The following is a 14,115-nucleotide window of genomic DNA, read 5'->3' as shown; positions in this document are numbered from 1 at the left end:
GCTGCTTTCTGTAAGCTCATCCTACCAGAGAAGATCTTGTTTGCTTCCATGTTGTCCTATTTGCTTATTTTAATCTGCTTTTTACAATTCACAGAATCACAGTGGTTGAGGTTGGAAGGGGCATCTGGAGATCATCTGGTCCAAGCCCTTGCTCAAGCAAGGCCATCTGGAGCCAGTTGCCTGTGTCCAGATGGCTTTTGAGTATCTCCAAGCATGGAGACTCCACTACCTATTTGGTCAATCTGTGTCAGTGCTCGGTCACTCTCACATTAAAAAGTCCTCTGTCAATGCCTCTGGTCCTGTCACTGGGCATCACTGAGAAGAACCTGGCTCAGCCCTCTTTGGACCCTCAGGTCTATATGCTGATTCCCCTGAGCATTCTCTTCTACAGGCTGAACAGTCCCAGTTCTCTCCGTGTCTCCTCCAGTCCCTTCATCATCTTTGTGGCCCTTCACTGGACTCTCCCCAGTAGATCCATGCTTCTGTACTAGGGAGCCCAGAACTGGACATCGTACTCCAGATATGAAGTACATTCCATGTATTTGAGGACTATACTTTCCTCACCTTTGATTTCTTTCCTAAACTCCACCAACGTTCATCTGCATTTCTTTGGATATATTGTAGCCATTCATTTTAGTGTATCCTTGTTTTGATGAAAAAGAAAGATGGTAAAAACATTAATTTTTCTTCAGTCTACAAAGATCTGTTTCTACATGAATTTCTGACAGTTGAATATTTCTCTGCAGAGATCCTCAGCTTAGAAATAAATTTTAAAAGATTTTACTGTTTTTTAAATAATGTGACCTACTCCTTATAAAAAAACTCCTATGTTTTGATACACTTATGAGCAGCTCTCCTTAACTTCTGGTTTTAAATACCATTACATTTTAACTTTTTCTTCCACCTGCATCTTGTACTCAGTCAACAGCTGCTCACCTCATGCTCTGGCGAGAGATGTTCCATGTCAGTTCGTAAACACTTCAGTCCTGGTAAAAAGTGATTGACCATTAAATCCTCTGAAATAACTAAAAACCAGGTTATTAAGGTATTATAAGGATTGAATTCTGAAATTATACAAGTTTTTGTCTGTCTTCCGATAATGTTATTCTGTGGAACACATAGCAGCAAAACTAAGAAAATTTCATGACTAATAAAAAGCAAAAAGGATCTTAAACATATTTAACACCATGTATTTCATACATCCATACCATTCATTTAGTATTGTTTCTTAATTTACTGGTCAAGATCAAGGGCTTTGATTTTGTAGCTTTGTTCTATTAAAAGTATCTATCAGTTCCACTGTATTGGATTGGGCTGAGAGTGAGTTCGCTTTCCCACAGGAGCCCTCACAATCCTGTGCTTTACGCTGGTAGCTGAAAGGTGTTGATAACACACCAGTGTTTTGGCTACTGCTGAGCACCACCGGCACAGCATCAGTGCTGTCTCTCCAACATTCTGCCCCTGACCAGCAGGCTGTGGGTTAGCAAGACGTTTGGAGGGGACACAGCCAGGACAGCTGACCCAAACTGCCCAGAGGGATATTCCATACCGTATGATGCCTGCTCAGATACAAAAGCTATGAGAAAGTAGGAGGGGCTGTGAGGAGCATTTGTTATTATGATGTTACTTTGCCAGAGCAACTGCTATGTGTACTGAAGCCCTGCTTCCCGGGAAGCGGCCAGACATTGTTTGCTGATGGAAAGTGGAGAATAAATCTTCAGTTTTCCTTTGTTTCCATGCATGGCTTTTGTTTATTAAACTGCCTTTATCTTGACCCATGAGTTTTTTCTCCATTTTATTTTCTCCCCCACCCTCACCCATCCTCCCGAGGAGGGGAGTAATAGAATGGCTTGGTGGGCATCTGGTGTCCAACTAACCCACCACATTTGCCATCTGTGAAAACCTCTTCCTTATGCTGAATAGATCATGTTTTACCTCACATATTCAAAGACAAACTTAGTTATTTCTCAAGTATTAAATTTCTCCCACCACCACAGAAGTAACAGCTAAAGTTCCCCCCAAAAAAGGATACAACAACAGGAAAGAGCACTGTAAGATTCAAACAGGTGGGTAGCGATATCCAGTCTCTTCGAATCCACAGACTGCTGGTTGTTGACCAAGGCTAACTTGTGCAAGTGTGGAATAACAACTGGAAAAGTAAATATGGGAATAAGTGTTGGAAATTGCTTTCCATAGACTTGTTTAGCATTAAACAGTTGCTATGTAGCAATTGCAGGCACGCACAACAGTGTGGAAAAAGAACAGCAAATAATTGCTTTTGATGGCACTGCCCTTGCAGATTTAACTGATCAACTCAAACTTGAAATAAAGATTGCAGTAGCACCACTTGAAATAAAAATATATCTCAGGGTGCCTTTGAAATAGTAACAACTCACAGAAAAGAAAAAAAAAATCAATATAATCAGCACACCTATTAGCTTTTGGACAGAAAGAGCAAGACTTCATGTTCCCACAGATGCAACTTACATTCATCTCTAAATCTGGGCTCAGCATTAGGTCCAACTCTTCCAAATGTCTTTATGATTTCTGTATGTAAAGAATGTTGGTCTTGATATTGAGGGTCTTCCAGGAAAGATGCCAGTTGCATTTTTACTCTCTCCAGAAGCTTAAATATTCCCAGAGAAATAGAAAGAACACAAAAGAATGAAGATGCTAGAAATTGTTATGGTCAATTCAGAGTATGTTTATAATCTTCCATATTTCAGATGACAAATCTTGGACTTTCTTCTAATTTACTTTTTTTTTCCTAACAGGATGTTCCAAACTCTTCAATGCAGCTTTACAGTCTTAAAGACCGTTAATAGGGTTTTAATCTGATTTATCTTTTAACTATAGAGAGGTGCTTCTATAGAGCTGGTCTTTCCTCCTGAGGTTTCCTTGGTTTTGACACTCCCATTTTTTACCTCCTATTAAAATTTCCCACTTGCTATTAATAACTATGGAGTTTTCTTGTTTAATTAGAACTTAATTAATGAGGTTTTTTGTAATGTAACTCAATTAATAGGCCGAAAAATTTTCTGCAGAGGACAGAGATGCAAAAGTAGCTATTGTAAAATCAATGGAATTAAAAAGATTTCTTCAACTAAAGGTTAGAAAACCAGAAAATAAAATTACATTTATTTGCATTCAAAGTTGAAAAAAAGAACATTTTATGATACATTTTGGAAGGTGCTATCACCTCTGTACTCTAAGGCTTGTTTTAATTAGTGCAATGGATACAGTAATTTCTGTGTGGTAACAAAACAATATTCTTCCCAACTGATTACAGGCATGCATTCCAAGCTACAAAATTCTAACTTTTCCATCTTCCAAGGGCTTGTGAGTCATCACTAACTTGACTCACATTACTCACATTTCCTCAAACACATTCTTTTAGAATATGTTGAAATTACGGGAAGAATGTAAGCTCTGCAAAAAGCTGCAAAGATTTTAAGAAGAAATTCAATTGTACAGTTGTTATATAAAATAAAATCCAGCATTTCTACTGCTTACAGCAGAATCCTGGGTGTCTTCAGAATTCTGATCTATTACCAAAGTCTCATAATTTAAAAAGAAGGAGGAATTGCATCTCTGCATTATCCTCAAGGATTATTTTGGTAATGTCACTATGTCTTTTAGTGCCATCTTGGACACCAAGGGCTAAACCAGCAGATATGACTGGAACTACAAGAGACTTGTCCTCTCTTCTGAAATAGTTGGGAGCCGAGCAGGATATCCTAAAGCATCTAAAATGGTAGAATATACTTATGTGGAGGTAACCGACTTACACCATGTCTTTTTGGTTAGCATTTTAAAATAAAGCTATTTTATTTGGAAATAATGGAGTTAGATTTCACAACCGTACCAGACAATGTTTTAAAAAACATTTTGAGCATGGGATTTCCCATCTTCTAGCACAGGCCTCCCCTTTACTTATCCGCCTCTCTTTGTTTATGTTTGGTTTGATATTTAGAAGGGAATGTGTTTATTAGTTAAGAATTTGTTTCCAAAAGAACAATTAAAAAAAAGGCTGTTGCAAAACCGGAAAGCATTTTGGAAGAGAATATGACAAAAAAGGAAATAATTTATAAGCTGCCCTTTCTTTTACTCTGGATTTATAAAAAAATTATCCACCTACTATGCTACAAAAACAACAGCCTCACAACAGGTGTTTTACCTCTCTCTGAGTAACAGTTTCCATGATGGTCCCAAAAGCAGGAATTGTAGCAATCCTTACTGAACTACAATGGAAGAATAGAGTCTTTAAGATGTATTCAACATTAAGAAGAAAATTAATTAATGCAAAAAAAAAAAATTAGTAATTAAAGTTACACATTAGTTTCTAGCAATGACACACCAAAAAAAAAAAGCAGGCCAGGAAAAAGACAGACAGGATTAACTCAAGGTCTCAATCTGAAACTCACAATTCAGGATCACCGGACAAGGTAACAAGGGCCGGAGCAACCCGCTTGTCAACTAATGCTTCACTCATGCCTCGAAGAGTCAGCTGTAAACCAGTCAACATGCAATAAAAAATGGTTTGGTAAACTTGAAGAACTGGGTTAGCTGTGACTGAGGATGGGCAGGCAGACTCTTGGGGTTGTTCTTGGTTTAGTCACCCACACAAGACATTAAAGCGACTAAGACTCTATTCATGCTGTAGCATTTGTTAGTAACAACCTGTTAGTGAGATTAGCAAAAGCATCCCTCCTTAGCCTGAAAGAAATATCACATCAGAATGTCCAGGAAATGAAGTACCACAGTTGTCTATCAGAAATGAGGTACAGCCAAAACTACTTGGCATTTCATTAACACAGGTGATACTTAATTTAGCAGTAGTAAAGCTGATAGCATTACAAAATATAGTAATATCCAGCTTTCTGCTAGAAATGATTTAAGCAATTTGAAAACTGAGAATATGATTAAATATAAAAATCCATAAAAATATATTAAATGGATCTAAGTTTTCTATTTAAATTTTATTCAGCAGTTTTATCCAGTTTAGTTCTAGGCACTGCAGTAAAACTTTTTATTTAAAAATAAGTGATTTAAAGGTTACATTTGCTTAAAAGTAATCCAATTTTTGTTCAGCTAGACTAAGAAACATAACTGATGGTTATTTCTTTTCAAGTATTAAGAGGGATGCTATGTATATAAGATAGTCAGGGAACTTACATTTCAGGGTCACTGGAGAGAGTAATGAGAGCAGGAACAACTCTCTGAGCTACCAGAGTTTCATGTACCCCCTTCACCAACAGCTGAATGGTCGGAGCAGGGGGGTATCACAGGTGATGCACGGAAAGAGCGAGCACAGTATCATGGGAAGAAGAGTGGCACAACCAAGAGAGAGAAAGAAAAAACACAAAAAGCAAACCAAAATTAGAAGCTAAGCAAATACTGCTACACTAGTGCTTCATAAATGCAAAGGCACGAAGAAAGCTGAAGTGGTCTGGCAATCAGCACAAACATGTCAAATTCAACAATACAATGTTTTCTCTATTTTCAGATATTTTAAAACTTGAACTCACAGCTTTAGCAAGTAACTGTGTATTATAATTCAAATACTAATTATGTATTATAAATAAAATTATGTATAACTAAATTCTAAACCAATGCCAATTTGAGTTTGACAATTTCATCTAAATGCTGCTCCTAACTCAATACAACGGTATTCATCATAGTAGGTGGCTGTCGCAAGCAAAATAGATATCTTGACTAGGCCAAATGCATAGTTTTCCCACACTGAGTGATACCTGTCACACCTTTTACAATGTGACAAACAGCACCTTCCCAGATGCCAAAAAGCTTTCCTGAAAGTCATTCAGGACTACTTTGGATTTAACCACCATCCAAGCAGTATATATGCTGGTCTATGCAGGTAGAAAATGGAAAATCCTTGAATTATCCATGAAACGTACTTCATCAAGTCTTTTTGCAAACTAAGGAATAGATATATTTGTTGCAATACATCCCGAATTTTAAAAACTTGAAATCACAGTGAAATTTATTATCCATGAACATGAAAAAGTTGTCTGAATTCAGATGTTCCCAGGTGATCTTTTTTACATTACTTATGTAGCTATACATCAGCATTTGCTGCATATGTTGCAGATGCCCTTTACATGTTTTCTACATACGAAAACCTACTAATTTTCAAAAATGACAAATTGCAAACTTTCTCCAGATATTCAACAAAACAGAGTGGTTTTTGTCTTCATTAATAAAAAGGGGAAAGCCTAGATATTTCCATTTTGAATCTCATGTAAGGAAGTCTGCATGTATTTGCTGGTTTTAGGAGATAAACATAAAAAGCTAATCAGTAAGTTCATGTGAGAAATTTGAAATGTCTTTTTAATATTTAGCCATATTCTAACTACTCACATTACATAACGAGCACAAATTAAATTCTAAGTTTTTCCCCCAGCAATGCAACAAGAGATCCACAGAACATGGGGAAAGCAGTGGCTGTCAGTATATCAGTACTCAAATCAGGTAATATTTACACCCTCTAACTAGAGAAGATTTTATATTCTATTTGTTTGAGCATTCCTGCTTTACCAACTCTGAATTTAAACCAAAGAAAGTTGTGAAAGATTGGAAGGAACCTGACTTTCCAGAAGCTTCTATACAAAGCAGTCATTTTTATTAAGCAATATTTGTGTGTGCATGTATGTGCATGCATGCAAGCGTGCACACAGACACGGAATACAGTGTGGCCTTAAGATAGTAACTGGGGAAGGAAGAATGGGGAAAAGCTGTATAAGAACATATGCATTATTGCTGCAAAGCACCTAGACGGAAAAATTTGCAGCTTCCTATACTTGTTACTCAGAAAATATTAGGAATATCAGTTCAACTACAGAATTTTAACATTAGTACATTTCACAATGAGTTACACTGGTGACAACTTAAAGTGCTGATCTGTTGAGTTTATAGGCTACTCTTCAAACAGCTGTTAAGGACATAGCTCACTGGTTATGATGATCTTACTCTCAGATACAGATTTACCAATTTTCCATTTATTAAAATACAGAATGCTTCCTATTTTCAATCTTGGGCAAACAGGGACTCAAGTTTTCTTTACTAATCTTCATTTTGAGATAGGCCTAGCAGTGCTTTGAAGAAAAAATGCTTGGGATTTGTGTAATTAGCAAACAACTTACAATGATCTCAGCTTCATTACTATGTGGGCTGCCACACTTCTAAGTATGGTAAAGCACAGTAAACAGAAAATAAAACATGCTTTATAACACAAGTGTCATTCTGAAGATAAGTGGTCCTAGTCTTGAACCTAAACAGACCAACAAAGCTTATATATAACTCGGCTATGCACTTCATGTTCAAACCAGCAGCAATGAAATCTGTTTGCATCAATATTCAAACGGGAAACTACTGACTGAAAACATTAATATAGAAGCAACGGAAACAGCTGGATGGACAAAGCCATGTTAGCAGCATGTAAGGTTGGAGTGATACAGACGATGTAAATTTTTATCCTGTTTTAATTCCTCTAGATCACTAGTCATACATACTACACCTTAAAAATGGTAGCGCAAAGCTGCCTGCCACCAAAGGAGTGAAGGGGTAGAATGGCTCCAAATCACTTCGGTGTCCTTCCAATCCTTAATGGACTGTAAAGGTTTGGTAATGCAGACAGGCCTGTGGTTTCTCTGCTGCTCAGAATGTTTATTGTTCCCATACAGCTGTCCTGCAGGTCACATACTCTTTATCTTATTACCTAATTGCTGGGCTTTGCCATTCAGCAGCCTCTGAGGTGTCAGATTCCTTGAATGAGGAATTTTCCAATAGTGAAACCAACTATTACCACTTCTTTACACAGACGACGTCCCAAATTTATGTACTGCCATGTATAAATATGTATGCTATGGCTATCAATTAAGTAACAATATGCTACTATTTTCGAGTGAGAACAGTGTCTAAAATAAAGCTGCCTGTGCTTTAGTAAAAATTGAAGTATGCTAGGAAACAATATATCTAATAGCATGTATAGATTGCATAAAAATAATCAACATGCAGTTGAATTTGAAAAGAAACTGCAATCAAGACGACAGTCTGTTGTAACTGAGGTCTTTCACATTTGGCTAATGCGTATTAAGAAAAGAACCCCTTGTTATTACAAATACGATATAAGAAATATTTTTGTTAGATTAAAAATACTCAAACATATTTTAAGGGTGTCCAAAAATTGTCATCTTCTTTTTAAAGGGAGAAGAGGGGGGAAAACAGTATCAGGATAGTGCTTATTGTGGCTGTTTACTGTTTTATCTGCTACGACTTCCAGAGTTGCAGTAAAGAATGCTAATGGATAAGTTAAGTGCTCTTTTTTTCTGAGGCAGACTTGAGATTTGTTTTTGCAAATGGATACAAGATGGCAGGTTCAGCTAGAGGTCCACTGCAGAGCTATTCCAATGAGTCAAATGTGGAAGAAACACAGTAAAAAAAAAAAAAGAGTAATGTTGATTAGAAAAATGTGTTTCTAGCATGCAAAGAAAAAAGTTTCTCTTTGTTCAGCAAGTGTAGTATGTCTGAGTATGTCCTAGGGTTTTTGCATGAGCCTTTTAAAATGAACATTTGATGAACCAAAGGCATAAAGTGGAAATAAAAGCAAACTTATTAGTTATATGTATCAGTCTTTATCCTGACGAAAACTTATAGATGTTAGGGGAAAGATGGAGCTGTCATTATGAGGCATGTAAGTAACTGTAGATTATTTTAAATTATTTTCATTTTTACAAAAAATACAGAATTGGTTACATGTATGTCTTCACCACCATATCTGGTACCAATGAAAACTAGTTTGAATTACAAGTGTATTGTATGAGTATACACAAAACTTATTGAAAATGATAACTGTGAGTTACATACTCATGATGGGTTGAGTAGCAGAAGTTAAAACCCAGAGATGCTTGATATGTTTAACTACATACCTACAGAGAGATGTGCTGTTGAACAGAAAACAGATACAGAAACAACTGCATGACAACCTCCTGCTCCATCACACAGTACACAGCTTATTTGTTTGTAATTATTAAGAATGTAACAGCATTGTCTGAACCCCTGTTTTTAAAAGTAAACTCTAATTTTAAAGAGGTGCAAAAAAAGTTTAGATAACACTTACCTCAAACATTCTAGCAGCTGTACATCGAACAAGAGCAGAAGTATGGACAACTCCATACCATAAAACAGTTAAGAGCAGCTCATGATAAGCTGGGTTTGCACTAAAAGAAAACAGTTGGGCAATTAATCAAACAAAAATACTCCCAAACCCTGTTCTTTACCTGCAAAATGTAGTCTTAAGAATCCATTGTTCAACAAATCTAAAACTCCACCATTTATCCTTTCTGAAGGAAACAAAACATTTATCTCATTCTGAAGGACAAGCAAGATGTTGCAGTCCAGAAAATATGTTGCATTTTCAAGTTAATTAAAAACCCCCACAACGTTAAGAACATAATTTTCAATAAATTATGATACTGAATGCAAATACATGACAATAGTATGGTAAATACAAAATTAATTTCCATTGTATTCTCAATTAGTGATTTTTGTGGAAATTTTGTGTTTCCTTTTTACACTTCAGAATTATTTTTATCACTACATTTTTAATCCAGAGATTGCATTTGCACCAAGAAAAAAAAAGCAAGTATACCCTTTATTCACCCAAAGCACTACAGTTATTAACATTACAGCCAGATTATCAGCTTTTAATAAAAGTATCTAATGTATTTAGATCTAGTCAATGCCAAGGTGTATTCTTTACCCTAGTTCCACAAAGGAAGCTTTCAGGCTATCAAGAGGAGCATGAGATAGTGAAAGCATGGTCATTACATCTTCTAGAAATCCAACTAACAGCTTGCGGTCCTCTTCCTGAAAGAAGAAAGTACAATGATGAATGTAGTAGAAGTGTTGTGATGATAACCTACAGATACCAAAGAGACAAACTATGAATAAGAACAAACTAGATAAGCACTTAACGATTTTCTTAGGAACTTCAAGAATGTGGTTAAAAAACAAGGACCTTTCAAAGCAAACACATGAAGAGAACGTATTTCATTAACTATGTCATATTTATGCTTGAATTGCCCATATTGTTTTAATAAAGAAAGTTTTAAGAACAGTATTTAAGCATGCTTATTACTCCTGGAAGTTTCTAATTGCTCACAGTCCACTAAAAATTTGTAAGATAATGAAGAATTTATTTTTTTTCCTGTAAGATATGTATATGCCAATCTGTAACTGCTGGTTGCTGGAGGATTAGGTAATCTTATTTATAGTGTATTTATTTTAGTACTAGGTAACACTAACATTTTAAGACTCCAACTAGGCCCAACGTGGCAATTTACCTGCTTATCTGTTTTGCAAAATAATGTTTGCAGGGTTCATAGTTAAGTGGTCAAGAACCCATTTAAGAAATAACATTAATAGAGGGACATGGCAGCAGGTGATCTAAATGTGCATCACCACCTCACTGGAAAACTTCGCTTTTAAATGTGTGTACAGCTCCCATTCATCTACCTATCTTAAAGCACAAGAACACTAAGTTTTCAGAGAAAACAGTAAGGTTTGTTGCTTTTTAAATAAATTTTACACACTATTATACATTTAATGAAGAAACAGAAAAACAAACTTACCTGAATATAACATGTAAGGACCCCTGTTGCATAGATGGGAACTGTGGCTTTTGTTAGCACTCCATTACCTGCTGTGGAATCTAATGAAACACAGCGAAAAATTTAGGTTTTATACATACATATGAGGGTATATATAATGTGTATAATACACACTATATATAGTATACTTATATGTGTGTTTTTAAGTATTACAGATTTCATCACTTTTTATATATCCGTAGAGAATTTATATACATGTATGCATATATACACACACGTGCTAAAATAATGCTTAAGTGGTATTTGGATTTGATTCTTTTTTTGTACCTTACACACATTCTACAACTTCAGTGTTCCATTCAGATTAAGATTAGATTTTTCAACATTTCACAAAGATGACAAATTTGAGAACTGTGCTCTGAAAATGTTATTTGAACAAGAGATTGACTTTTTTTTTGGAGTTGAAGTTAAGTTCAACTCATTTGAGTAAAAAGCTACTTACCTATGTTTTCCTCAGACAGTCTTAAGATTTCCTGGAACTGTGGTTTTACCTATGCAAAGGATGATGAATCCCATGTAAGAAAACCTGTTACCAGTGTCTATTAACTTAGAAAAATATAACAATTGAAAAATGAAACAAAAAATATCCCCTTCCCCCAAAAAACAACACCCCTCCCCGAAACCACAAAAAGGACTTCTGATGGTACAGAAAGAACAAAAACCTTTAAAAAGTATAGCCAGTTTTAGCAAAAATTGACAGTATGACATAAGAGAGCAAAAATTTCTAGTGAGTACCCACAACACAAGTAGCAGTATTTAGTACTTGTGACACAAAAAGTTGAAGTATGTAAAACAAAAAAAAGTTTATGTTTTGTATCTTTGCTATCAATGAAGGACTCTGTTCCAAATACAGCTATGATAATCAGTATCAGAACAATTTTATAGAAGCAACAGTTTTACAAATAACTTACAGAAAGAGCTTTCAAAGACCAGAGACTTTTTTTAATCTCCTCTCTGGAAGCAGCACGTAATGCTAACACACTTGTATAATTTAATCTTTAGGTAATCCTCTCATGTTTTATGATTTCCTTTTAATATATTTTTTTCATTATATTCAGAAGTTATTTTATGGAGAAAAATTATGTAATTCCCTGATAAAAATGCTTAGATGTCACCTACAGAAAATATTTCAGGCGGGGAAAGCATCAATTTTAAATATTCAATTAAGTACAGGCTGGAGTACTTACGTACATAACAAACCGCTGCTGCTCTGAAGAAAGAGAATTGTTAAATCACCAGAATTAGGATGATCTCTCTCACTCTCTCTGTCATTCACAAAGCAATATGAAGAATACAGTTTAAAAAACCGAATAATTCCTTGTTGGGCAAGATGAGGCAGCCATTCCAAAATGATCAAAACCAGAAAAGGACGGAAACAGAGCTTTAAAAATACCAGGTTTAAATGTACTTATGGAAAAGCATCAGTGTGACTTGAAAATATAAATGGTCACATAAAGCGTGAGTATTCAGACATACTGTAAATATAGAGAATGTATATTATCAAGGTACTCTGTATGTAGAATATTTAAGGTAATATCTTACCTTAGTGTTTGTAAAAATTTTCCCAAATGTCCTACAAAGTCTCCAGAAAAATCTAGAGAACTCATGGACACAGGCAGTTGATGCTACATTGATCTTGCCAACTATTTCTATAAGCTGCGGTAACCTAAAAATCAGGAACAAAAGGATATTAAACACTACTCTGATCTTTTGTTTCTCTCCAGTTACATTTGTATAGATTTACTGTTTATATTAATAAATACATGCACACACAGAGCACTACTGGTTCTAATAAAATTAACCACTTGTTCCATACAATTCCTGACCCATGAAGAAAGCAAGGGTTCAGGTGCCAGAAAAGTCTGACCTACATTTTCAAACACCTGTTATTATCATAAGATAGTCGGATTACAACAGTCTTCAGTTCAACAGAGAATTGACTAAACCAGGAAAAAAAAAGAAAAAACCCAACCTTATCAGAGCAAGTAGCTACCTACATATTCTGTTAGATTGTTGATATTTTTTGAATAAAATCAAAGTCAATTCAGCATGAAAATTAAAATGCCTGAAATAAATCCAATGTTTTCCTCTTCAATAATTCTCAAAGACAATAATACTTAGTATTCTCTTATTCAGTAATTGTTAAACATGACCATGCTTAAGAACTATTAATTTTGATACATTTTAAAATTAGGAATCCTAAGATACAAATTAACTCACAGTTGATTGACTACCCATAGCAGAGACTCCCAGCCTGTGGTACCCTCATGTTCTAGCTGATGGTCATAGAGTTGCAACAACACTGCTAATTGTTCGCGGCTTCCGATGATGATGGCCACATCCTGAAGCGGTGATACGGGTCGGGGGAATCTAGTGACTGTAACAGCAGAGAACAAGCAATCATGAACAAAAGAAGACGATAACACCACAGAGGTGATGTCTGAAATGAGAGCCAAGAAAGTAGGAAAATCATTAGGTGTCTTCTGTATAAGATTATCAATTTGCTTTTAAAAAAATCAGTGAGTTTCTCAGACAACTGCAAGAGAAGTGTAGGGAACAGAACAAAGGTCTCTATGTAACCTTTGTCGACCTCACCAAGGCTTTCGATACTGTGAGCAGAAAAGGTCTATGGCAGATTTTGGAACGTTTAGGTTGTCCCCCCAAGTTCCTTAAAATGATCATCTCACTTCATGAGGATCAGCACGGGCAAGTCAGATATGGCAACGCACTTTCTGAGCCCTTTCTAATAAAGAATGGTGTGAAACAAGGCTGCGTTCTCGCTCCTACCCTATTCACAGTCTTTTTCAGCATGATGCTCCAAAGGGCCACGGTAGACCTCGATGATCAGGACGGTATCTACATTCGATATCATACTGATGGAAGCCTATTCAACCTAAGGCGACTGAAGGCCCACACCAAGACCTTAAACCATCTTGTCCGGGAGCTGCTTTATGCTGATGACGCCGCCCTTGTTGCCCACACAGAAGCAGCCCTGCAGCGTTTAACATCCTGCTTTGCAGATGAGCTGCTGAGCTCTTTGGGCTGGAAGTCAGCTTAAAGAAGACAGAATTTCTCTATCAACCTGCACCTCAGGAAGTCTTCCATCATCCCCATATCACCACTGGCGAATCAGAGCTCAAATCAGTCCAGCAGTTTAATTACCTAGGCAGCCTCATCTCTTCGGATGGTAAGATTGACGGGGAGATAGACAACAGGTTAGTGAAGGCACACAGTGCTTTTGGAAAACTCCATAAAAGAGTATGGCGTAATAAACACTTGAAGAAAAGTACCAAGATCAGTGTTTACAGAGCCATTGTGCTGTCTACTCTCTTATATGGTTCTGAATCATGGGTCATCTACCGCCACCACCTGGGTCTCCTAGAATGCTTCCATCAACGCTGTCTCCATACAATCCTAAACATCC

The 14,115-nt window shown here is 36.2% G+C and overlaps 1 protein-coding gene across 7 annotated transcripts in view; it reads right to left on the bottom strand.

Moving 5' to 3' along the window:
- The window catches only part of RELCH (RAB11 binding and LisH domain, coiled-coil and HEAT repeat containing), a 79,725-nt gene that overhangs the window by 11,981 nt on the left and 53,629 nt on the right, over positions 1 to 14,115 (bottom strand). For 6 of the 7 annotated variants that reach the window (XR_003534072.1, XR_003534077.1, XM_027682306.1 and 3 more), the window contains 11 exons: positions 12,912 to 13,068; positions 12,234 to 12,357; positions 11,134 to 11,182; positions 10,653 to 10,732; positions 9,782 to 9,888; positions 9,140 to 9,239; positions 5,176 to 5,258; positions 4,178 to 4,241; positions 2,488 to 2,626; positions 2,033 to 2,149; positions 937 to 1,025 (listed from right to left, as the gene is read on the bottom strand). Coding sequence is in view for 5 of the 7 variants with exons in the window: in XM_027682306.1 (XP_027538107.1) it covers positions 937 to 1,025; positions 2,033 to 2,149; positions 2,488 to 2,626; positions 4,178 to 4,241; positions 5,176 to 5,258; positions 9,140 to 9,239; positions 9,782 to 9,888; positions 10,653 to 10,732; positions 11,134 to 11,182; positions 12,234 to 12,357; positions 12,912 to 13,068 (1,109 nt within the window). In the remaining 2 variants the exon portion in view is untranslated. Of the gene's footprint in view, positions 1 to 936; positions 1,026 to 2,032; positions 2,150 to 2,487; positions 2,627 to 4,177; positions 4,242 to 4,424; positions 4,508 to 5,175; positions 5,259 to 9,139; positions 9,240 to 9,781; positions 9,889 to 10,652; positions 10,733 to 11,133; positions 11,183 to 12,233; positions 12,358 to 12,911; positions 13,069 to 14,115 lie in introns of all 7 variants that reach the window. The other variant, XM_027682335.1, reaches the window with a different exon arrangement.

The sequence above is a fragment of the Neopelma chrysocephalum genome, unplaced genomic scaffold, assembly GCF_003984885.1.
Source record: "Neopelma chrysocephalum unplaced genomic scaffold, ASM398488v2 Primary Assembly neopelma1_22b, whole genome shotgun sequence".
NCBI lineage: Eukaryota > Metazoa > Chordata > Aves > Passeriformes > Pipridae > Neopelma > Neopelma chrysocephalum.
Note: the sequence above shows the minus strand (reverse complement) of the source record. Positions and strands in the feature narration are given on the sequence as shown.